General features: G+C 57.3%; 1 protein-coding gene across 1 annotated transcript in view; it reads left to right on the top strand.

Moving 5' to 3' along the window:
* The first annotated feature begins 3,501 nt into the window (after window positions 1-3,501).
* The window catches only part of SLC16A2 (solute carrier family 16 member 2), a 33,003-nt gene continuing 11,502 nt past the window's right edge, over window positions 3,502-25,002 (top strand). Inside the window, exon 1 of the mRNA XM_009956472.2 lies at window positions 3,502-3,850. Within this exon, the coding sequence (XP_009954774.2) occupies window positions 3,502-3,850 (349 nt within the window). The remainder of the gene's footprint in view (window positions 3,851-25,002) is intronic.

The raw sequence follows: 25,002 nt of genomic DNA, 5'->3' as shown, positions 1-25,002 counted from the left end.
GCCACCTCTAATATTTTGATCCCAAACATTGGGAAGGTCAGGAAGAGAAAGGACGCTACAGCGTGTGTTTTGCCTTGGCTGGGTGTAACAGGCAGCAGCCCCACAGTGCTGCCTGCAGCCTGGCTGCCCGCTGTCGGGGTTGCTCTCCTTTGAAGGCGGCACCGGCAGCACTACAAGCCCTGGTACTCTCGCTGCCGTCTCCCCGTGACAAGCGTTGGGCTCTGGACCCTGTGTCCCAGCATCCCTGCCAGTGGGTGACCCCTGCCGTGTCCCTTCAGGCTGCCGCCGAGTTGTTTATTCCTCTGGGATGAGGTACTTGTTGCCTTTGTCAGGCCACATGTAACAGCTGTCTTAACTACGGCTGAAATCTAAGGAGAAAAGCGTTGCTAATGACGGGAAGGGGTTGTGCCCAGCGTGCGAATGTCTCCGCCGGGAGCTGCTCGCTACAGGAGCTGTTTTCCCGGAGCTTTTGGCCAAGCAGCAGGCGTTGTCAGTGACGTTTTGTCCTCAGGACGGCCCTACGTGTCCCCGCGCCACCGTGCGACGCCCACTGAAACAAAGCCGGGTCGCCAACCCGCCGGGAATCTGTGTTCTTCTCTGAGGCCATGTCCCGCCGTGACACTTCCCAAGGTGTTTGCATAAGGTATTTCCATTCGGTCACCCCTCCCTTTCTGCAAAACCAAACACACACGTTCTGTAGCTGCCAATCCCTTTGGCAGAGGCTCTGGCACCGTGTTTTGTAGACAAGCAACAAGCTGCTGACAGCCACGCTTTGCCCGGGCAACCGGAGGCCCGTCGGCCGTGACACGAGGCGCCGCTTGCCAGCTCTCCAGGGATGTTGGATGTGGGTCCCGGAGAGCCCGGCTTGGCTGCAGCCGTCCGCCACATCCCTTGCTGAGCCGGCAGGCTGGGGGCTTTGAGGAAAGCCGTGCCGCAGACACAGGAGTATATTTTATCATCGAGCACAACCAGGGAAGAGCAGCTTTATCTCTTTTTTTTTTTTCTTTTTCTCTCAGTATTTCGTTCAGCTTGTGGTTAGAGACCTGCAAACCCTCTGGGTGTGATGCTCCGATCTAAATAAAAGCTGGTTTTACACCAGTGAGCAGAGCTGTTCCTGCCTGACGCTGCCACAGCTTTCCAGGCCGTGGCTCCCTCCTGGTTGAAACCTCCACCAGTTCACCCAGACCAGCCCTTCAAACCCACCCCCCTTTATTTAGGAACCCCTTCTGTGATTTTACCCCCGCAGCCCCACTGGTGTCGTTCAGCCCAGCCCAGAAAGCTGCAACGATGGCACAGCCGGTGCCAGAAAACGCTCCGTCAAGACACTGTGCAGCCAACATCCAGGAGAGAAGCAGCTCAGTGGGTTTTGTGTCAGGCTCCAGGTTCACAGTGATGTTAACCCCCCCGCTTCCCACTCCACGAGAGCCTTCTGCAGCTCCGGAGGGGAGAAGTCTCTGCGAGATGGCGTGTGCTACGGCAACGGGCTCTCCCACCTCCCCCTCTGCTCTTTTTAATCCAGCCCCAGCACTGCTGCTGCACGGAATTAGCATTTCGAGGGGCAGCTCCCCTATGCACAGCCCCGGGGTCCCCCAAACCCCTTCCCTCTCAGCTTGCCGGGGCTTAACAAAACAAAATCATCAGGCCAGCAACCTCAGCCGGCCTTATGGCGAAATGGTGATGAAAATTCAGCACTGCAGCTCTTCGTGTCGGCAGAGGGCAGTGGAAGATGCTCCCAAACCTCCCAAGCTTCTCCCAGCCTCGCTGTGGAGATGGGGATCCGGGGAGGAGACTCCACCAGAGAGGAAGGGAAATAAAAATGCAGTTCCTCCATCAGCGAGGCTGACCTGAGCGCGGCGTTACCGCCGGGCACCCCGCTGGGTAGTAGAGGGGGATTTGGGCTCATCGATCCGCGCGGTGGCGAAGCGAGAAGGCGAGGGGAGGAGGTGGCGTCTCCCACCATCGCGGCCCTTCGGCTCAGGTCTCGCCAACGCACACGCAGGCTGCTCGGAGCCCGGGAGAACCACGGCTCGTCATCCCCTGGGTGGGAGGAAGCGGATGGCGATGGAGCGGTGCGGGAGCCGGCAGAGATTTGCAGTCAGGAGCAGGCGGGCAGGCCGAGGAGAGGGATTTTTTTCTGGCTGTAGCCATGTCCAAGAGGGTCTTCGCCAAGCCTGGCGAGCCACAGCACGTAGGCAAAACGCGTTCCCAGCCTGTGGCCGGGGTGCTGCTCTCCGGCGGCGGGAGAAGCGGGGAGACGATGCTGGTGGTGGGGCCCTGCCTGCCGCCTCGCTGCCGGCTCCGCGCCCTGCCCTGCCGCCTCGCCAGGCGTTTGTAATTAATAACCCCGGAGGTAAAGAAAGAGCAGCGTGAGGTTGGGATGTATTATTTTACCCTGATAGGAATCTGACACTGACACAGCCATTAGGGTAAAGAAAGAATAATAACTTAGACTTGGCATATATTAAAGCCTAAATACCTTCAGCGTGTGAAAAGACAAGCTTTAATATATTGGTGGGTTTGTAATTATTTATTGGGAAAAAAAAAAGGCAGAGCTTATCGCAAAACAAGACAGAGGCGAGAGGGCAGATCCCCGCCCGGTTTGTGCCGCCACCGCCAGCCTGCCCAGTGACCCCCAGTGCCGAGGCAACACGGGGTGACCCCACGGCCCTGGGGAACATTTGGCTGCCGGGATTAAGTCGCCAGGCTCCGCTCCTCGCCTCGCCACCCCGCAGCGGGGCTCGGGGTTGGTGTTAACAAAAACTTTGCGGGGTTAGGGGACGCCGGCGAGCCCAAAATCCCACCGGCGTGAAATGAAACCGGTCGCCCCGCCGGGGCTGCCTTTTGCCACCTGCTGGGCCTGCTCCCGGTGCTTCGTTTACCCGCGCCGGGGCTGAGCGGAGCGGCAGCACCGACCCCCCGCGGCCATCGAGAGCCCCCCTGGTCCCCGCGGGATGTTCCCGCAGCCGGAGGAGGGCGGGGGGGGGGGGGGGGGCCGGGGCTGTCCCGGGCCTGGTAAAAGGGGGCAGCGGGGGGGGGCGGCCAGCGGCGGCTCCCGCACCCCGACCGGGCCCCGCGGGGGCGGTGCTGGCGGCGGCCCGCCCCGGGGCTGCGCCCGCCGCAGGATGCGGCGGCGGCGGCGGTGCGGGGGGGGGGGGGGGAGGGGGGGCGGTGCGGCGTCCCGGCGGGCGATGCGGGGCCGCAGCAGGGCCCGGGGCCGCCTTGAAGCCCCGCGGGCGGGCGGTGAGCGCGGGCGGCGTTGAGGAAGACACCGCCCGTAGCCGGCCCGGCCCGGGGGGGGGTGGGTGGGGGGGGTGGTTGGGGAAGCGGGGGGGGGGGGCGGCAGACGGCCCCCGCCGCAGGTAGAGACCCGGGGGGCCGAGCGGCGTGATGGAGGAGGAGGAGGAGGAGGAGGATGGAGGCGGCGGAGGAGGGGGGGAGGCGGGGAGTGAGGCTGCGGCAGGAGGGGGCGGGCGGGGGGGCCGGCCGGGGGGGGCGGCGGGCATGTGGGACCGGCTGCGGGGCAGTCGGGCGGCGGGCGGCGGCCGGAGCGCGGCCGCGATGGCGCAGCGAGGCGAGAAGGGGCCGGCGGCGGCGGCGGCGGCGGTGGGTGAGGGCGAGGGCGAGGGCGAGCCGCGGGCCGGGGCCGGGGCCGAGGCCGAGAGGGGGCCGAGCGGGGCCGCCGCACCCTTTCAGCCCCCGGAGGGTGGTTTCGGCTGGGTGGTGGTCTTCGCCGCCGCCTGGTGCAACGGTTCCATCTTCGGCATCCACAACTCCATCGGGATCCTCTACATGATGCTGCAGAGTGACCTGGGCGAGGGGGAGAAGGACCCCGCGCTGGAGTTTAAAACAGGTACGGGGTTCCCGGTCCCTTCCCGGGCCGGGCAGGACGAGCGGGGGTTGCTTGGGCCACCAGCTTGGGGTTTGTCAGCCCCGGGGAACGGGGTTTGGGGGGGGAAGGTGCGGCGGCTCGGCCGGCTCTGCCTCCCGGAGCACACCGAGGAGGAGGCGGCGGGGCTGGAAGCTTCTCGGATGCGTTGAACCGCGATTGCTCCCTGCCCCCCTCCATCCTCATAGCCGTGGCTATATTTATCTGCAACAGCATCATGTGTTTCTAAGCTCCGATGTACTCAATTAAAAGTAATTCATCTGAAAAGCGTGCCCTTAGCTTGTCCTGCCTGGTGTGTTTTGGGGTAAGGAGAGCCACGCTAGTGAATCAGCTGATGTGTGTGAGCCACCCCCTTTATTTTTTATTATTATTATTGTTATTTCGATACGGGTTTTTCAAGCTCCATGTCCGTCTGCCTTAATCTGCCGGATGGTGCTCGGGGGGGGCGGCTGCAGGAGAACATCTGCCTCGCCGACACGCTTCCTCCAAGTCGCATCCATTGACTGGGGAAGGCTACGTAGGCCAGGTCTGGCAGCGCTGCCTGCACGGTCACACCGAGGGCGGTGCAGGGTCTCGAGTAGTTCGTATCCATGAATAGCAAGACCCACAAACTGCACCCAGTTGTGTTTTGGTGGGACCTATGGGATCAGCCGGGATCGACACCGTTTAGTGTTGACGCGGAGAAAAGGGACGTTTCCCACTGCAAAGACCCCACTGTTTAAGTAGACTTGGCAGAGGGACATCAGCCTGGGTGGCGGTCCCAGCGGGTCTGTGATGGACATCGGTGTCGTGAGGCTCGGCCTCATCCCAGCTCTTGGTATCCTCCCCGAGAAGATCTTACCCATCCCCACGATGGACACCCATGGCCCACCTTGCTTTTATCTGTCAGGTAGAGACGAGCACTTGGCATTGAGGGAACCTGCTCGTGGTGATGTCCTGACTCGGGATGGGACGTGGGCAGCAGTAAGAAACCGAAGAGGGAGCGTGCTGCGGAGAGAGGCAGTGCTGGGTGGGCACGTGAGGACCTGAAAAGTCTTATTTTGGGGACCAGCGTTGCCCGCGTTCCCTCTGCTCAGCTGGTGCACGGCTGGCAATCGTGGCGATGAGCGCGCTAGGATGAAATGCATTACGAGATGCGCCGCGTCTGCAGATCGTGAATTAACTTGGCGATACTGTTACCGGAGAAACGATGCGATCGTGTAATTATGGGCAGTAACGGAGTGCTGCAGAGAGCTGTGGACGTGTGGCCGGCTGTAATTAGGGTGATTGATGGGCCGTATGAGTGTGTGTGTGTGTGTGTGCGTGTGATCCCCAGGAAGCTCATCGTGTAGCTCTTGGTTTCCTGCTCCCTGTGATCGTATCTAGAAAGCCTAAGGCAGAGCTCTAAAGGTAGAAGCGGTAACAAAAGAAATTAAATACTCCGAGTTCTGGTGGTTTAAAGGCTCCGTGCCCAAGACAGAGGTTGTAGGAGTCAGCATCTGCCTCTCGCTCCTGCGATCTATTTATTTATGGCTATGACCACACAGAGGCCTCGAAAAAGAAAGGCGTGTGGGTGTGTGAGGTGAACCCGGGCTCGGTAATTAAATTGCCTGGGTGACGAATATATGCATTTTGGTCCGGGTGCTTAATGAAGAGGCCGTTAATAACCCCTGCGACACGCCGGCCGAGTGCTGCCTCGGAGGTGGCGGTGCAGGGGCTCCGGCAGACGCCGGCGGCGAAGGGGAGAGGTGGCGGTGACGGACCCCATCTGCGACGGGGAGCGCGGTACCTCGGGGGCTGCAGCTGCAGCTGTCTGGGGGCCGAGGGCAGCGGGGTGCAGCGTGGGGCCCCCCCTCCAGCCCTTCCTCCCTCGCTCCCACCCCTCCCCGCTCCGGGTTGCATAATTTCCCCGCGGCGCTCGTTTGCGTGCAAACATAATCAGGAAAATATTGTAGCTCCTTTCCAAGCGCTAAGTGATATGGCCTTCCTGAAAAGACCGGCGCTGTCTGTTTGTCCTCCGACGTCCGTCTGTTCCTGCCAGCTGCGAGCAACAGCCGGACCCCAAGGTCCCCCTCATCCCCCACCAACCGGGAGCAGGTTGAGGGGATGAGGACCTGCTGCCTGTTCCAACACCGGCATTCGGCATGGGCGCGTCACTTAACCTTTTGGCTCTGCTCCTAAATCTCCTCTCCGTTCCCGGGAAGGTGCTTTTCTATCAAAGAGGGGGTTTGGAGGCGAAATGGGGGTGTAATGTTGTAAGCCGGTCAGGCATCCCTTTAAAAATAGGGTTATGTTTATGCTAAAGCGGGTACTCGTCTGCACTAAACAATAGCCGCCCCAGCACACGGCTATAATTATCAAGGTTTATTTCTTGTTTGCATTGGTCACGTTTTCTCGCGTTTGATCTTGAGAAACGCAGGATCCGCGGAGTTCAGGTTTGGGGTCAGGCTTTGAAAACAAACCCTCTCTCAACAATGCATTGAATGCATAGGCTCCTTTGTATAAAGAAATATACTGCGCCGTATATGTCAACAAGCAGTGCTGGGCTGAGGCGGGCTGGCTGCTGGGACCACCACGTGCCCCTTCGCAGTGGGACGCCAGAGCCGGGACTTTTGCAAGGCACACTCTGTGCTTTCGGGTTTGTTTTCTTTCGGGGGGGAGCGGAGGGTTGGAGGGGATCGCTGAGACTGGAATTAAAAAAAATAATATACATGTGAGCGCTCAGCCAGGAAAAAAAATATCAGTCTCCTCTGCTGGAGAGGTGTTGAGTGATGCTTGAAAGCGGTTTTGCTGGGAGATGAATGGTGGCGTTTCCCTCCGGTTGTACAAGGCTCGTTCCGGTGCCGAGGGATCGGCGGGGCATGGTCACTCCGGTGCTGGCCCTGCCAGGCGTGGGCTGCCGCTGAGCCGAGGATGGGTGAGCCATCCCAGCGTGCTCGTCTCCCCTAGCTCCAAAAGCCAATTTTAAGTGGCAGAACAGCCCTGGTAAGCATTAACTGAGCGTTGACCCTCTTAAATCGATGTCTGCTCTGCCACTGCTTGGATGCTCTCCCAACCTTGGGAGAGGTGAGCTCAAGGTGAGCCTGTCCCCGGCCAGGGCTCTGCCCTCAGTCGAGGAGGTCCTGCTTGCACCCGAGCCACCGGAGGATCCCAGCAGGGTGCACCAGTTACCTGGGGAGAGCTGTGAGGGCAACACTTCTTGGTGCATCTTGTTCTTCCAAGTGCACCCTTGGTGCCGTGCTCAGAGGTCTGGCAAGTTCTGGTGTGGCAGCCTGGAGAGGCACATTGATTTTTTTTTTTTTTTTTTTTTAAATGTTTATTTATCTTTTTCTTCTCCCCTCCTCCTCTTTGTGTCAATATCCTGGGTATAGATTAACTCTCTTTGCTTAATATTTAATGTATCGGTCGCTGGAAACGGGAGCTGCAAGCACTCAGATGGCCTGAGGAGCTGGTCTGGCTTGGCCGCAGCTCCTCCGAGGGCGTCCGTGTGTCCGGCAGCATCCTCCAGCCTGTGTGCGGGAACTTGGGGAGCAACTTCCCCCTGTAGTGCAGCCCCAACCTGGGAGGGGAGCATCCCGTGCCCAGGGAAGCTGGGCTGGTGCGTGGACCGTAGCCCTTGGCTTGTGGCATCTCATTGTGCCCAGGAGGCCAAGGCCCAGCTGATATCAGCCAAGGCAGAGCTGGTGTTGCCTTGATGCCTGAATTCCCCTCCGGTGATTTCACACCCTTAGGACAGGTGAGCTTAGCTGGAAAAGGCTGGTTTTACTCCAGCATCATAATGGAGGCTTGCTAAGAAAGAGTGAGTTTGTTTCTTGGAGAAAATAGAGCATTTCAGTGGTAATAGTCATAGTGAAAGATGAGGAGGAGAAGCCTCTGGGCTGAAGAAGAGTCCCAGGACAGGTGAGCGTGGCTGAAGCACTAGGAGCTGGGAAGGGAAACCCCAAGGAGAGCGTAAATCGCAAGGGTTAGTTCTTGGAAATGGTCCCAACTGAATTTCAGCAACACTCCGTGGCCCCGGTGAGACCGAACAGGGGCAGCTGCCGTGAAACTGCCCTTTATTTTAGCCTGCTGCAACAAAAGACATCGACCCCAGGTGCTAGGTTTGGGCTTTGGGAAGGGTGGGGGCACTCTTACCAACACTCTTAAACACAGATTACCAACCGGTGATAGATCTGAGACTTGTGATGGGTGTCATCACCCAGTGCTGGCACTTGGGAGGCTCCTGAAGGTGGTAACTGCGGTTGTCACCTTCTTACCCAAATCCGCAGGATTTGGCGCTTTTGTTAATTGCCGAGGAGCTGCGTTGGCCCCGTTTCACAGACGGGTGAAGTTTGGCCGAGTTTGCCGTGGACCTGAGCATTCCTGGGGACATCCCTATGTCCATCTGGGTTTCCAGGGCTCCTCTGCATTTCCTAACCCTGCAGAGTGATGCCTTGTCATGAACAATATTTGCATAGCCCGGATGGGGATGTAAATCTGGCAAAAAGAGCCATAAAAAAGCCTTTTATCACCCAGACCTGCTAGCTGGGGAGTGCAAAGGGCACTGCAGAGCTTTCCCAGCTTTACTGGGGGTTTCTTGTGGTGGGATGCTGGCGTGCCAGCACAGCGCTCTTCCCCGGCTCAGCTCCCACCGTGTTGGGAGCTGGAGCTTGTGATCGCAGGGGAACTGGGGGCAAATTTTGGAGGAACTGGGTTTTCATCGCTTGAGCTGAGTGCAAGGTGGTGTGTGAGATAAAGCAGCCTGAAAAGCAAACAAAACACAATCATGTCATTAAACCTGGTTCTTGGGGCTGTTGGGAGTGATTAAGGTTACTAGGAGGCCGCAGTGCTGTTTCTAAGGGAGGTTCTTGTTTTTAGAGACTCTCAGCCACCACATTTGCCATCTTAGTGGTTTTTTTAGTTTATTTTTAAGTGTCCTCCACCAGCCAGCCAAGGAGATGCTCCAGTCTCGGTTGTATTTTCCAGTGGCCGTTGTCCTCGAGTGGTGGCAGCTCCCGTGACCTTGCTGTGGTAGATGAAGCAGCAGCGCATGGGGTTGTGCACTAGGTTTGGGGTGGGATTTTTTGGTCCTTTCCGTTACAACAAACCAACGCAACCCACCCCACCTTGCTGGGATTTGATTGCAGTCTCAACTTGGAAGGCGCTGGGTTTCAGCTCCATCGCTGAGACTGGGCTGGGAGGAGGAGGAGGAGGAGGGATTGGAGGGCGAAGGGGGGGGATGCTGCAGGGTGCAGGACTGGGATGGATGTGGAGGCGTGGGGTAAGATGGGGCCCGATGTGGTGCAATGCTGTGGGGCTGGGGGGGGGGGGATCAGCAGCAAAGGAGCAGTTCCATTTCCCCTTTTGGGGGGAAATCCAGGAGTTTGACAAATCAGCCTTTAATCCCCTTAAAAACCCTCAGCAGCTCGAAGCCGACCGCCAGCTAGGGCGGTTGACATCCCGCACCTTAAAATAGACCTAACCCATCAGGTTGGGCGAAATCCCGTAGCCGGAAGGCGCCGCTGACCTCTCCGGCAGTGCCCGTTGGGCCGGCTGTGCATAGCTCGCGTGGGCGTTGTCACCAGCATCCCTCCTTGTGTCCCCAGGGCAGCTCCCTCCCTCCTTACCCCACGTGTTATAGACCCATTCACGGGGGTTTATCCTGCTTGTGGAGCAGCACCGTCGGGCACCCCCATCCCACCGTGTACCGGGCAAGTGGTGGGAAAGTCCGTCTTCCCAAAAATCTGGTGGCCTGGTGAAGATGGCGTGTGGAGCATGGGCTGCCAGATTTCCCTGTGGGGTTTGTAGGGCTGTTTGGAGAAGGAGGAATAACCTGGGTTTCCACCTTGCCACGGCTGGTTTTATGTCCTGCAGCGTGCAGGGGGGAAATTCCTGCTGGGAGCGTGTAAACAAGCCCTGCTCCCACCACGCTAATGGGGAGCTAATCCTGGTGGGATGGTGGTACTGGTATGCTGTGCCCGGGGGGATTTGGATCAGTCAGCACTGTCTTGATATAGGGTCTGAGTAACCTTTTGCTTTTTTATCCCGGTGACTCCTTGGGACCTCTGCCAAAGCAGCGTGGCGTGCGTGCCAGCAGTGGAGTGACAGTGCGGCTGGGCAAAGCGATGCACGGGCTGACGGGGACCTCGGTGGCATTTGGGTGGGTGCCACGTGCGCTCGCTCTCGCCCGCCGCCCCCCACGTGGGCTCCCAAAGCCGTCGCCCCTTGCTGGAAACAGCTGAGGCTTCACCCCGGCTCGGGCGTGGGGGGTTTGCCCACTTTTGGCTGGCGTCCAGGTGCCACAGGGAATTTTCTGGCACGTCACCAAACACCTCGGTCTCTACCGCTTCCTTTTTTTGGGATGATGACCCCTCAGGGGTTTCCTACAAGCCGGGCAGGGCACAGAGGAGGATGCCAGCATTTCGTGGCTGGGACAGTGGCCGTGCACCCGCCTCTTGCAGCCAGTTGTTTCCCTGGGGAATTGCTTTTCCCCGGTTTTCCACAGCCTGTGTGGCCGTGGCATCACCATACCTGCTGTGGCAATGAGGGGCAAGAGGACTGGGTAACCCCCCCTGATGTAACATGCACGCTGCACCCCTTCCAGCGGGGATTTGTTGGGTTTCCCCTTCCTCTTCCTCGAAGGATTGATTATTCCCTGTTGCAAGGGAAGGAGACGCTGCCTTTTGGCGTTCACCCGCGCGGAAAAAAGCCTGGTGGAGGGGCGTGCGCCGCGCTGGGCATCGCCGGGGGGGGGAGGTGGGGGCCCTTGCCCAGCTCTAGCACCGGGGTGTTGCCCGTGCCCGCCGTGGGCGCTGGGGAGCTCGGTTCACTCCGGGCTCTTCCCATTCACCCACCCCGAGACAGTTGGGGCGGTTGCAAAACCCACATGACGTGTGCTGGGAATTGCTGCAACACGCTCGCAGGCGCGAACCATTCCAGTCTCTCCCAGGCACCTCGTACAACAGGTCCTGCCAGCTGCCGGGGCAGGCGGGATGCGGGGCTGCCCGCAGCACCGCCGCCTGCGCCACTGCCTGCCCGCGGCACGGGCCGCAGCCAGGAAAGCTCCTGCCGCTGCTTCGTCCTCCGTCAAGCGCGCCCCACGGGGCAGGGGTGCAGCCGTGGAGGGTGGCACAGCCCTGGGTTCCATTAGCACGTTTTCAGGCTTATTTTTACCTCTCCCCCTTGCCCTTTTATTTGTAGCTCCCTAAAAAAAAAATTACCGGATGCCAGAGCTCCCCCGCTGCCCCCAGCACATCCCTCGAGAGCCGGAGCAGGGCAAAGCGCCGAGGGAAAACCCTCGGGAACGACTGCCAGGTCACAGCCCTGTGCCTGTGGCGGGTTGCTTCGCTGGGACTCGTCTTTGGCGTGCCTGGCAGCCGTGCCGCGCCGCCCTCCGTGCGACGAGCAGCTCGGGGTGCTGCCAGCGACCTCCTGGGCTCGCGTGGGACCGGCGAGAGGACGGCAGTGAGAGGCTGCCGGCTCGGCCCCTTGGCACCTTTGCTTGGCACGCCCCAGGGGAGCTCCAGCCTGGAGATATCCCACACCTACATCCCTGCACCCCGCAGGGCACACGCAGAAGACCATTGCACCACAGCGCTGGGAGCTTATGTCCCCAGTGCAGGCACCTTAGTGCGAGTAGGAGATGGTATTTTGGGGTCGGCGCTGCCAGCAGCATGGTTTTGGGAGCATCTGGTCTGCAAAACCCTACGGTAGACGAGGCGAGCTCACCAGACCCTGTTTCTCCTCATCTTTGGGGTTTTGTTGGTTTTTTTTTTTTGGCTCTGGGTTTGGATTTAGCAGCTCAGTGATGGTTTTCAGCTTGCTTTCCCTGATGCAGAGCAGAGAGCGGGGCCGGCAGCTGCCCTTACCGGAGCGGGGAAGCCCCCACATGCTGCCGGAGCGGCGCGGGCGCTCGCTGCATGGGCTGACTTGTTGGGGTTCACCCCAGGCAAACACCGGGGCCATGGTCGGGGAGGAGAAACAACCCTCCCGCAGCGCCTGCAGCAAAGGAACCTGCTTTGAGCCCCCACCCATCACTCCCATCCCTGGGGACCAGCTGGGATGGGGACGCCTAGGGCACGCAGCCCCCTCCCCCCCGCCCTGCCTAGCAGCATCCCCAAAAGCCCCTTTCTTGGCCATCTCGCGTCAGGCACCAAAACAAAGCTTTTGTTTCAAGCTCTTGGCCTTAATCTGTCCGCCCGCAGATCCTGTGCGTAAATGGGAGATGAAATCCTTCCCTCTCGGGGGGATGTTGTGCGAGCGGGTGTGTTGGTGCTTGCCAAGGAGTCAGGCGTTTCGGCCGGAGGGTTTGTACGAACCCCTGCAAAGCAGCGGGAGCTCGCTTCGTAAAAGCTGGGGCCTGCCGAGGTGGAAATCCAATCTGATGGCAGCTCCTGAAGTGAGGGCTGTGCCTCCTGTGCGCTGTCTGAATCGGGTCCGATGGAAAAAAAAATCATCTGTGATTAAAGATTGACGGTAATTACATAATGGGTATGCACCAGATGATGCCCAGACAAGCTCCATCTTGGGATTTCCCAACTTTTGGAGTGTTTAGCTTTGCAATCATCCTAAAGTGCTTCTACCATGGGGGGTAATTATTGATATTATGGCAGCACCCGGCGCGGTTGCGCAAGGCTCAGCAGCGGCACCGTGGGCGAGCCTCCCTCATCTGATAGCCGGGGCAGCTCTGGGGCATGGTCAGGCGGTAGAGATGGGTCTCCCCCTTCCATACTCAGCGTTGCAATGGCAGAGAAGAATAAAAAAATTAAGAGAGAAAAGCTGTGGTTTGGGCCTGTCGGCGAAGCGAACCGGGAAGCCGGGGCCGCGCGCTTACGCCGGGGTTGGCCGGTGGCGAAGAGGCGACGCCAAGATGTTCTTGATGGCGGGCCAGCTATTAATCCACGTATTTTAGCAAAACCCCGTTTATTTCTTAAGGTTTGTGTAAGCGATGGAAGCGGGGAGCACTGGGGGTGGGGGGAGCTTGTCTGGGATTAAACTCGCCTGAAAGCCAAGCACGCCAAGCTCGCGAGCCCGGGGAGAGCTTAATTAAAGTCAAAGGGGAAGAGTTTCCAAGAAAATAATACGAGGTATTTAAACGGGATATTTTTGTTCTGGGCCCAGAATGTCTCCTTTCCCTCTTCGGTGTCAGCTTTAATAAAACAAAATGAGATCTCCAAGAAAAACAAATTGGAGCTCTTAAAAGGCTCTGCGGAGATAAAAATCAGTAACACTGTTGCTGGTAACACCTTGGGTTATTAAAACGGAAAGAATGCTAACGATGCGATTTGCATCGGCCTTTCTTGTGGCTGCGCCCGGGCGGGAGCCCGCTCGCCCTGGGAGGGGGGCACTGGCACGGCCGGGCCCTGGCGCACCTCACCGTGGCCTCTGGGCTGGGCTGGGGGTGCGGGGAGCGGGCGGCTTCGCTGGCGGGGCGGATTGGGGCGTATTTGGGAAACAGTCACGCGGGGGGGGATTTTGGAGGGCTTTGTTTTTCTTTCCTAAGGCCGGCGAATAGCGCTGTGCCAAAAGCTTGCGGGGTCAGGAGCGGTGCTGAGGTCAAATACTGAAAGGTCTGAAAAAATGGCAAGAATCAGGATTCAGGGGACACCAGACTTAAAAAAACAAATTAAATCAGGGCTGATCACGTTGGAAAGGATGCCGTAGCCCCTCAGAGCTCTTTCAGAGGCGATGAACGTGCGGATGACAGTATCAAGCTGGACTTACCGTGGCTTGAGAGCTGCTGGGTGCAGCTTTGCTCGGCACGCCGAGGCGCTGGGCAGGGGGACTAGGGTTGCCTCCTCTAAAACCAGTACCCTGATCCGGCTGGTACAGCTGGGCGTGCCGAATTCTGTACCGAAGGGCTGTTCTCAAGGCCGCTGGTGGGCTCTCCTGGCTGCGTGGCCACGGCTTGCTCCCCAGGATGCTGAAGCAGTGATGCGGGGAAGGCTGGGGAGCAGCTGGTGATGGAGTTTTCCACTTTGGTCCCTCGACCATGTCCTTCTGCCTTCCCACAGGAAGAGTGGATCAAAAGCTGCCCCTTTTTTTTCCTCCGTGTGCGCTTCCATCCTGGCCAGAGCTGACCATCTCCTGGTCAGAAGCTGGTGGAGGCCACCAGTGCCTTCCCTGGGCACCACCCAAGGTCTGCAGGGATGGAAGGAGGGTGCAGGCAGGCACGAGGGTGATGCTGCTGAGCCAGGTTCAGGGCGAGGAAGCCCAGTGCTACCATGGGGTCCTGTCTGTCTGTCTGTCTGCCAAGCAGGAGGATGCTTTTGGACAGGATAACTTGACAATGCCGGCGCGATGCTGTCCACCTTGTCAACCCACCCCACCCCTGCCTGCCAGGTGCAGAGGCCAGCTCCCTCCTCGCTGCTATGCTGGCTCCATCAGATAAGGCAATTATAGCTTTATCACTTAATTGCAGAGCAGGATAATAGCAGAGTGCTATTGAGGTAGGATGTTGCCAAGGGGTGAATATCGGAGGTGTTGGGTTTGTTGGGTTTTTTTCCTTTTTTCAAAATAAACTTGGCGGGGCCTCGGCGCTGCTGGAGGTGTGAGGTCTTTGTGAGGCTCCTTCTGCCCATACCCCACCGTGTTCCCTGCCTGTGGGGAAACTCAGCATCAAATAAAAGCCATGCCAACCGCCCTGATGCCAGGGAAGCTCGCCCGCAGTCGGTGAGAAACCAGCCTGGGAGGGGAAGGAGTGAGGGATGTTGTCGACCGCTTTCTGGACAGCTTTTCCCTTGCACCTTGGGAATGCGGTTTCCATCCCTTGCAGGTTTCTCCTGTCCTGCTTGGCAGGTTGCAGGGTGCATGCTCGCTGCTGCACATGAGCACCAGGCTAGTGTTGGGTAGCTGGATGCCCTCGGGAGGGAGAGTCGGGTGTGCACCCTAAAGCTCTTGCATTAGGCTTTTCTGCTCTTGGTGTCACGTGCGAAATGCTCGACCGGTGCCCCTGCGCCGAGATGGGCAAAAGAAAATTCCATCTTTGGCAACTCTTTCCCAGCCTGCTGGGGCTGCTGTGGGAGAGGTGAGCAAGGCATCGGCCCTGATACCCGGAGCTCTGCTTGGTTCTAACCCATGGGGTCCTGGTTTTCCACTGTCCCCGTGGAACCCTCGGTGGCTGTGTGCTCCTGGCATTGGGATTTGGGGCACTTCCTTGCCCAGACTGGCCTGGCTGGGGATTTTCTGCCTTGAAATTGGGGATTTTTGAGACCCAGGTTGGTGCAGGGTGGGTTTCTCACCAAGAACCGAAGTTTTGCTGTGCTTATCCTGGGCAGGGCGATAAAACCGCAGGATGTCTGGCGACAAGGGATGGTGTCGCAGGCTTTTAGCTGGGCGAGCCTGGCCCTTGAGATCTGCATTTTAGAAGAGGGACTTTATTAAGGGAGATTCATATTAAATTAAATGCGTTGCCCAAAGCTAAGAAATCATGGCAGGTTTGTTTTTTTTCTTTTTTTTTTAAGCTGCTAAACTCTGCCCTGCTTCAGTTCATCAACCAAAGGAGAACCAAACAGCCCAGGAGTGGAGGTACTTCAGGTCCTGATTTGACCTCTGTGGCTGGTTGTTAACCCTCGCTGGCCTATCCTAAGCTACACCTGCAGATAAGATTAGCCCCAGTCTATATTTCAAAGCTTGTTTCCTTCCCCTGGGACAACATCCCCCCCAGCCCAGGTTTCCCAGCCACCCCATCTGCAGCCCCCCCCCCACGATTTGTACCCCACTGGCCTCATAAAACGAAACACGCTGCAGAAAAAAAGCAGAAAGCAGTTTTTGCAGCAGGGTGGCAGGGAGTTTTTCTACTCAATGAAGGCGGTTGCTTAGATTTTTATTGCAGGATGAAGAGGGAAGGAGGAGGAAAAAAACCCAAACCCCAAAAAGCTATTAGGATGATGATGCCAGGCAGAGCAGCACAAAAGGCAACATTTTGGGGTTTTTTAATGTTTCCTCTGCTTCTGAAGCAGGAATTAGCTCTTGCAAAATGTCAGGCATTGCTGGGTGACGTTGGTCCCCTGGCCACACGCTGACACTTTTTGCAGCGGATAGTCCTTTCTTTTATCACCTGGCTATGCCGGGGCAAAGCTCAGGCTTCGTCCGAGCGTTTGAATTTGGGAAGATGATGAAAAGCCGACAAAGCAGGATGCCAGGGCCGGTGTGCAAAGCGCCAGGTTGTTGGCTGGTTTCCCCATTAGTCAGGGCTGGTGACGAGTCGATCTCCTTTTCTATTTTCTTCTGAATGAATCAGATTTGGCTGAGCCGGATGGTCAGACTGGTTAAGCGAGAAGCAGCTGGTATTAATCTCATTAGCAATCGAGACAGAAGCAAGCCTCTCCCCGGCTCTGCAAATGCTGTGTGATCCCCAGCCGACCCGCAGCCACCGTCTCAACGCCCAGCAGGACTGGCGGCAGCAGGAGGGGCGCAAATTCGGCTTCTCCATCACCCCGTTCCACACCCTGAAGCTTTGTGGCCAGGTCAAACCAAGTGGCGGATGCAAATGGGGATCTGCACCCCGTGCCTTCTGCTGTCCTTGGTCAGTGCTGCAGCACAGATTTTTTGGGGGGGAAGGGGGTGCGGGGGGAGCAAATTTCAGCTTCAGGTCACGCAGCCACTGAACCCGTGGCGGCATTCGGGTCCCCTGCCCTGCTCTGTGCATCCGTAATGCCACCACCACGCGTGTGCACGAGCTCACCGTGGCCTGGCAGGGCTTGGGAAGGGAGAGCCCCGTGTCGGGGTCATTGCACAGGCTGAGCAATCTGATGATGCTGCAGTAAATAGACTGTCCCCAGCGCTGTCACGGAGCGGCCGGTGGCCTCCAGCAGATCTCCACGGTCCGGTGCTGGGATGAGCGGCGGGGTTAGATGCACCCCGTGCTTGGGGCTTTGCATCCCAGGGCTTCCTGTGGCCCCTCACATCCCTCCTTCCTCCAAAATCCAAGCTCTACGCCGCTGGAGCCGCTTGGCCCCTGCTCTTCCCTTTGCCCTTGGGCACGGGTGGGCTTCACAGGAGCAGCTGGAGCTCAGGCGCTTGAAAACAAGCCCAGGGACTGCAGCTTGTGTTACCTACAGCAATCCCACTCCTGCAGAAACAGGGTAATTTTGATTCCTGCCCCTGCCCCAAAATGAAATATCTCCTTGGGGAGGAAGAGGAGGCTCCCTGGCCCCGGCAGCAGGATGTATGGCTTTTAAACCTGAATCGCAGGAGGACCACAACTCGCCCAGTAACTGATAGAAACCTTCATTAACCTGCCCTGTTATTTATTCCGATTTCAAAGCCCTTGATGCGGCAAAAAAGCGAAGGCATTTCTCCAGGGAAGCCCATTAATGTTTCACCGGGCTTCGAAGCACTTTGCTGCCGAGGCACTTTAAATGGTACGGGCTGTCCCCGGTTCCCCTCGGTCTCGTTAAACATTGTGCAGCTCTGGGGAAGCCATGGCATGGCTCTGCCCGCAGCCATCGTGTGGGCTAAAACCCTTGGGGTGTTGCTTTTTTAATATATATGTATATGTGCATGTCTACATAGATGCACACGGGCATGTATATATGCATATATATGTATATGTGTGTGGATATGTGTCGTGGATCCCCGTTCAAGGTGCATCAGCAGGAGCTGGAGGGCTCGGGGCTGGGCTCCTGAGATGCTAATGGGAAACGCAGGGCTGGGTACCATCCCGAGGAGGAAACCTCGACGCCTCGGCCATCGCTTTTCTCCACCCGCCCGGAGCATCAAAGGGCAGGGCTGGCCCTTCCCTGCACTGCAGGGTGGCTGCTGAAGCTACCCAGCGTCTGAAAAAGTTTCAAATGAGAGCAGGTCAGCCAAAAGTAACAGCCCACTGGCAAAGGGGTATAACCTGTTTCTTGTGGGGGGGGGGGGGGGAAAAGACATAAAATAAAATATTGCTGTTCTTCAGTTTCCTTCAGCTATCGGATTTGCTTAATTACAGCGTGGTCTGTTTTTTCTGAGATATTCAGTTGTTCTCAAATGTGTGCCTTAATTAGGAAACTCCAAGAGATTAAGATCACATGGATATTTTACTCCTCTTTTGGTCTCCAGGTGTTTGGTTTGATGATGATACGCAAGCCTTGTGTTGTTTAGGGATTTTTTTTCCCCGTCAGTAGGCTTCAGGAGCACCGTCCAAAGGTGTTAGTATCTTTGTGATGGAGACACAGGGGAAACGCTCCAGCACTGGAGGAGGAAATAATTCCCCAATGGCCATCAGGAGAAGAGCCCAGATCTTCCACCACGGAGCCATTTTGCCACAGGGACACAGCTGCCACAGCCCGGGATGCTGCCCTGGCTGCGTTCCCGCTCGAGGGCTCTGCTTAACCTGCTTGCAAACACCTTTTCTTCATTTATCTAGATTTTTAAAGATATTCGCTCAGTGGAGGAGACTCCCCGGCGGAGCCCTCACCGCGGTCAGTCATCACCGTGTGCTGTCCCTTGTGCTGTGGGAGGGTTTGGGCTGGGGCTGAGCACTGGGACCAGCCTGGGGAGCCGCCGGTGTGGCGGGAGAGCCCAGATGGAAGAGGCCGTTGCAGGGACACTCCTTTGTGAAGGAAGCTTGGGGGCAAAACAACTTAAAAGCCAACTGGCGCAGCCTGGAGAGGGGCCTCCCTTCAGAAAGGGCCCACAGCAGCCGCTGCCGCCACCGCCTAGATTTTCCCTTTCATATTTCTAGCTCCATGTATAGTCTGGTATTGGGCGGACTTTGTCTTCGGGGAGGTTGAGGCCTTGTTGGGTGTAAGCAAATAAGTAACATAACTGAAATATTTTGATAATATTCGGGCGGGCGGCTCGGCTCGGGTGCTGTAGGGGAGGCATCGCTGCCGCCCCAGCCCTCTGTTTCGGGATGCTTGCCCCAGGGGGGTTCAGGCTGAGGTTGCTGCAGCATTTTTTTTTTTTATGTCGGAGCTTGGAGGGCTCCGTGGGGTGGTTACGGGGGAGGATGCTGCCACGCAGCGCCGTGGTGGGGCAGAGCCGGCAACGCATGCGGTTGCTGCTGGGAGGAATGTGGGGGGCTGCTTTCTTCCAACCTCACTCATCCTCAGGGTGCCCCAACCTTGGCTGGCGGGTGGTTGGGAGATTTGGCTCTTCCCCCCGTCCCCATCCTGCCTGAGGCAGGCTGCTCCCCAGCGCTCGCCGAAGCATCAAACAGCCTTCGGGGCTGGAAAGCCGGCAGGCGGGCCGTGGCGAGGACACCCCAACACAGGGCTGGGGGTGATGCAGCTCATCGGAGGTGGCAGGAGCCGTCCCTCCCTCCAGGGCTCCCGTGGGGTGGGTGCCTTTACAGACTGTTGGGGTGCAATGTGACAACAGCCAGGACCCGCATTGCGCTGGAGGGAAGGGGCCAGGGACAATTAATTATTAATCAGTCCCCAGGAGGGATGTGGGAAGGTGTCTCTGCTGAGCATGACACACCAGGAAAGGGTTAGGCCAACTGGGAGACAAGGAGGAGATGTGCGGTGCTGAAGGCCACGCTGGGGTTGTTCTTGCTCGAGGAGGGAAGGTGCATCGCTGCCTTCAGCTCCTTAAAAAGTTGCAAAAAAAAAAAAAAAGGAAAGAAGCTGTTCTCCCTGTCCAGTGAGGGTTGCAAAGTGATGCTTTGAAATTTTGCAGCAAGGAAGATGTCGATTGAGAGGAATACGTGGAGTGCGAGACGACCAGCCCTTGTCTAGCGGAAGGTTGGAAATGCCCGTCACCAGAGGCTTTGGAGAAAAGGCTGGGCAGAAGTCTGCCAGGGCTGGGAGGAGACCGTAGGTGTCCTGCAACGGCATCTATTTGTCTTGAAAAAAGTGGTGGTTTAAGTGTCTGGGCCGGGTGGAGGAGCTGTGGCCAGGACTCCTGGGTTTGGTCTCAAGCGCGCCGTGACTCTCCCCTTAACGGTCAGGGCTGGCAAAGGGCTGGAAGTATTTTTCTTTCTGAGTATCCCTTAATTAACTGAAAGGGAAGACTGTCAAGTACCCAACTGGAGGGGAAAAAGATCTTCATGAGCCTGTGACCAGCCCAACATTTCGCCTCCATTTATTTTCCCCAGCCTCTTTGTTTTCCCTTTGAAAGAAGGGTGTTTTTCTCTTTCCCTCCATTTAACTGCTATTTATTTGCTGGTAAGTGGAAGGAATTCAGCTGGGATCAGCCTGGCTCTTGCCAGCAACTGGAGTTGAAAAGTTTCCGTGGGGGAGATGTAAGAGCAGAGCAGGGGGGTTGTTTTCCACCCGCCGCCAGTCCTTGCTCTGCAGGTCCCTGCGTCATGGCCAGTCAGGTTGGGTGGGTTTAATTCTCCTTTTTTTTTTTTTACTGGGATGTTGACAAGTGCCTGTGGGAGTTGCAGTGGGAGGAGCAGAGACCCAGGCTGGAGGGTTTCTTCTCACCGTTAATGGGAAACAGAAGATGGCTTGGGAGAAATTTGGCAAAGAGGGAAACTTTTCTGTCTCTTCTAGCTTGGAAAAAAGCATCCTTTCTCATCCCAGCCTCCCCGCAGAAGGTGGAGAGTTTCCAAACACAGCCCAAGTGGGGTTTACTGGAGAGGGGGAGAGGAGGCAGAAAGTGCCCGGTGGTTTTGCAAGGGATGGAGCTGTCTTGGGCAGTCTTGGGCCACCAGCCGTGTTTCGGGAGGGGTCCCCAACCTGCCTCCCATCAGGGGCTGGGAGCCATCCTGTCTTCTCCCTGAGTCATCGAGGGGTTGGGATGGCCCAGGTGCTTTCACCCTGGGGGTTTTTGGCGTCCTGCAGCCACGTCTCAGGTGTAATATCGCCGTGTGGATGGGAGATGCGATGCCAGCTGCGGTGGTGGGGTTGCGCTGGGCGTAGGCACCCGTAGGGATGCGCGTGGATGCTGTGCCTGGCCGGGAGATGAACCACTGACCTTGGCATAAAGCGCCCTGTTGGCATTGTCCCCTTGGCCCAGGCTGTGAGCTACGGCGCTGCTTTGCCATCTGCTCTGATGCCTGCTGGCCGGGAGCCACAACCTCTGTGTCCCGGCAGAGGAGCTGCTCTGAGCCGGGGAAATGCCGTAGCAGCCACGTGCGTGGGATGGCTGGCAGGGCGCTAGGGCGCAGGTAGGCATGGGGCAGGGGCTGAGGTGCTCCCGGAGTCATCCTCCTGCGCTTTTGGGGGTTTCAGGTGTCCCCCCAAAAGTGGCAGCGCTCATCTGGGTCCCAAGGCTGGGAAGCGGTGGCTGGCGCTGGTCAGCCGTATGCCCCGGTGCTGCTGGCCCAGTCCTGGTGCCAGTCTGGGGCTGGCGGGCTGCCCCTTAACGCTGCTGGTGTCCTCACAGGCACCCGCCCGCTGGCGTCCTCCCTGGCCTCTTTGCAAATGTGGTGGTTTTGCCTTGGGTGGAGGAACACACCTTGCAGAGTGGTCTCTTGGTGCTGGTGGTCTCCAAAGGGAGATAAAGCGATGGGGCAAATTCCTGAAGCTCCATCACCCCCGTCCCCCAGCTTCACTGTCCTCCCAGTTCTCTGTGTGCCGCAGGAACTGGTTACCAGTATGAGTTTGTCAGTTACAAGAAGTGGCTACAGAGAGGATTCAGAGGCGATGGCCCGTTTTTGGGCTGAGGGGAGAGGAAGGGTGGCACCACCACCCTGTTGGGGACGAGAGGGTGGCCGTGGTAGGGTGTGAGCGCTGAGCTGTTCCCAAGCAAGCACTTCGTGCGCTTGGACAAGTGACCGGAGGCGGTTAATCATAGTCAAAGCCCAGTGAAGTTTGGTCAGGTCATGGCTTTTCCAAAGGCTTAAAATTTCGGACGTGCAGCAGCTTGCGTCTGGGGCCGCGGCTGACCCACGCTGTCCCGCTGGAGTTAATCATTGCCATCGGCTATGGGACCTGCCTGGCTTCAGCAATGGGAATGTTTCCCCAAAAACACAGGGCGAGGAGCCAGCACGTGGGGCCTGGAAGAAACCTCAGCCTGCCGGGGTGCATTGGGCTGGGGAGAGCTAGGCTCCCTAACCCTGACCCAAACCCTAACCCTGACCCAAACCCTGACCCTGGACATAATCCTGACCCAGACCCTGACCCTGATCCTGACCATGACCCTGACCCAGACCCTAACCCTGACCCTTTGCTCTTCTTTTCATTTTAGAAGGTAGATATCGTGTTTATTGCCCTGTTGGAACCGTTGTGGTCACCCAGAGCAGGGCAACTTGGAGCAGCCACTGGCAGCCACTCGGGACCCCCCCTGGCTCTCACCACTCACCCCGACGGGCCCTGTGCTGCCGTCTGCGCTTGGGGCTGGACAGGGAGGAAGGACCTAGTCCACTTCAGTCACCCAGTCCCAGCTGGGAGGTCCCTGGGGGCTGCTGGTCCAGCCCTGAACTGCTACGCTAGGAGATGTGGCCGCTGCGTGCCAGGAGCGTGTAAATCCCAAATGACTCCAAATTAAGCCTGGGAATCATGAAACTTGGGGTCTGGCCTCCATCTGCTTGCCTCGCTGAGGGCAGGTTCTCCAGAATGGGGCTGGGGTCTCTTGGTGGTTTCCCCACTCTGTTTTCCCCACTCTCCTGGTGCAGAGCTGCCAGGTAAACACGGGGGCTCGTGTCCTTCAGGCTCGTGCGCTGCATTGCAGGGGGGACATCCAAGGGGCATCACAGCTGGGGGAAAAAAATTCTATTTTTTAACAAAAAAAAAAAAAAGGAAAGATGGAAAAAATCAGGAGGGAGGCCTCCTGGGTTTGGCACCGTGTGTTTGGGTGAGCGCTGGGAGCTGTGGGGGCAACCGAACCCCAGGCCCAGTGCCTGTGGTGCTGCGCTCGCTGCTGGTGTTCCTGATGCTGGAATGGGGGTTTTTATATATATATATATATAAAAAAAAATACTTTCTTCTCCCCGTGGGTGTGTTTTGAAAAGGGGCTTGGGAACAATGAGGATTAACAAGCAGATAGAGAATTAAATGCAGGGTTTGAGTCTTCAAATGTGTGCACATTTCAGAGCGCGTGTTTGTGCCAAGATAAACTCTGTCAGGAATAAACATCGTTTTACATGAAAGGCTAATTACAGATTGGCGCTCCGCGGGTGGGAGGAGGGAATTTTCACCAATTAAAATGGAACTTTTCTGTTTTTCATAAAATTGCTGGATTAAAACGCACCCAGGGGCTGGTGAGGTTTTTGAAGAAGGGGATGCTTGCCCCCGGGATGGTCTTTTTCACCCCACACCCCCCCCCCCCAGTACTAAAGGGGCTCTGCCAGTTTATTCTGGTCAGTGAGGTCACTGGTTTTGCCCAACAGCAGTTGAATCCCAAGAGCTGGGCGTGGAGCCCTGGGCTCTCACCTGGGGAGATGGGACATGGGCAAACTTGGTCCAATCCAACATCCCTTGGAGTCACCCAACATCGGGAGAGACTGGAGTAACAGCATCCCCAGCCTCCTTGAGGGTGCGGGTCGTGGAAAGACGCCTGGATGGGACGTGGTGGATGGGAGCCTGCATGGAGATGAAGTTGTTGCAACTGCAGCTCCTATTTGTTGGGTAACTTTAGTGTGTGGTAGGTGAATCATCTCTCAAAAATTGTAAGCCAGAAGGCGACGCGGAGAAGAAAAACCTTGCTGGCCTGCCGAGGGGAGTGCTGGGGAGAAAAATCCAGCCTGGGCACGTGGTGGGTTTCAGCTGCAGAGCACATGCTGCCTTGTTGCTTTTGGATGGATTTCACAAGAATTTGCATCTCTGGACCGGCTCTGGAGCCTCCGAGGCTGAGCAGGAGCTGGGCTGCGGACGGGGAGGACGTGATGCGGCTCAGACATGAGCTCGAACGCCATTTTGCTCTAACTGGGGTCGAATTTTATGGTTTTGGGATGAAACGATGCAAAATGTGGCGGGGGCTGAGTTTCTCTGAGACGTTCGGCGCACGAACCTCAGGCAAACACTCCACGCCTGCTGCTTGCCAGGCGAAACCACAGATTTGTCTCCATCTCTACTTAACGTGGCCGCAGGGCAGCTAATATGGGGACTTTTCTCTCACATAAGCTGAAATCTGTCACTTAGTGGTTACAGGAGGTGGCCTGGACATCGTCTCTCAGAAGTCCCCTGCATCCTTGAGAGCGAGGGAAGGCAGAGAGGCCCGATCAGGAGAGATGTGGAGGGGTTTTTAAAGCAAAGTACATTCCCAGCCTACTCTGCTCTGGTGCCCCGTGCTCCTGAACCAGTTAAAAATTGATTTTTTAAAAACCTCCTATGGCAAAAACTTGCTGGGTCTGGTCTCTGAGAAGCTGTTTCATTATCTATCCGTGGTCATGGGACCATGTCACGATGACGGTAGCTGCCACTTCTCCTACAGCATTCACGTTTTCCCTTAGTCTGTCCTAATACCGCCACGAACAGGACACTGAAAGGGTCTTTCGTCAGACCTGGTGTTGAATAATTCCTCTGAATGATTCCATTTATTCCAATTTTCAGGCTTTTATGGAATTGTTCTCAAAAGAAGGGAGGGGGCAGGGAGAAGTCAGCCAAACCTGATAAAGGAGGACTTTGTTCTGAAGCTTTAGGGTATGGTACCAAGCAGGGCTTGCTATACAGTTAATGGGTTTATCTGGCTTTCAGCGGCACGTGATGCACGGTGGCTGCCACCGCACCGCCCCACCACCGCCTCCCATCCAGAGGAGCCCGGCTGCTCCTCAGCTGTGGTTTTAGTGCTCCGCAGTTTCAGTTTGCTGCTCCTCAGCTTCGGTTTGCTGCTCTTGCGCTTGGTTTCCCTTCCTGCTGTGCGCCGCGGTGGCCTCCTCAGATGTGACTTTGCCTCTGCCTTTATTTAAGCCTTGACCAACCCTCCCCGGGATGGGCTCGGTCCGCGGGGGGTGTTGAGCGCATGGGGCCAAGCCGTTGGGAGCATTTCAGGCTTTACTTTGAGCGAGCAAGAGGATGACGCAAATTGCTTTTCAAGGGCACAAGATAAAACAGCTGCTTCATCCTCCGCTGCAGATGTGCTGCGGGTGGCACGCCTTAGCTCTGGGCAGGCGGGGGGTTACAGCCACGCAGTGTCCGCCTGGGCAGGGCCACCAGGTTGCTTGGGCTCCCAGGCCACCTCAAAAGGGAGCCAGGTAGGGCTGGGAAGGGCTTTGAAGATGTGGGATGGAGTTTGTCATGCCAGAAGAGCTCCCGTGTCCCTGGAAAACACGAGTCAAGGAATTACTTATTTCTCGGGGAAGGAGGAGCAGCGCAGATGGGGAGGTGGAGGCCAATGAC

This window comes from Leptosomus discolor, chromosome 9, assembly GCF_034619465.1.
Source record: "Leptosomus discolor isolate bLepDis1 chromosome 9, bLepDis1.hap2, whole genome shotgun sequence".
Lineage (NCBI taxonomy): Eukaryota > Metazoa > Chordata > Aves > Leptosomiformes > Leptosomidae > Leptosomus > Leptosomus discolor.
The sequence above is the reverse complement of the archived record's forward strand: the minus strand, read 5'-3'. Positions and strand labels throughout refer to the sequence as shown.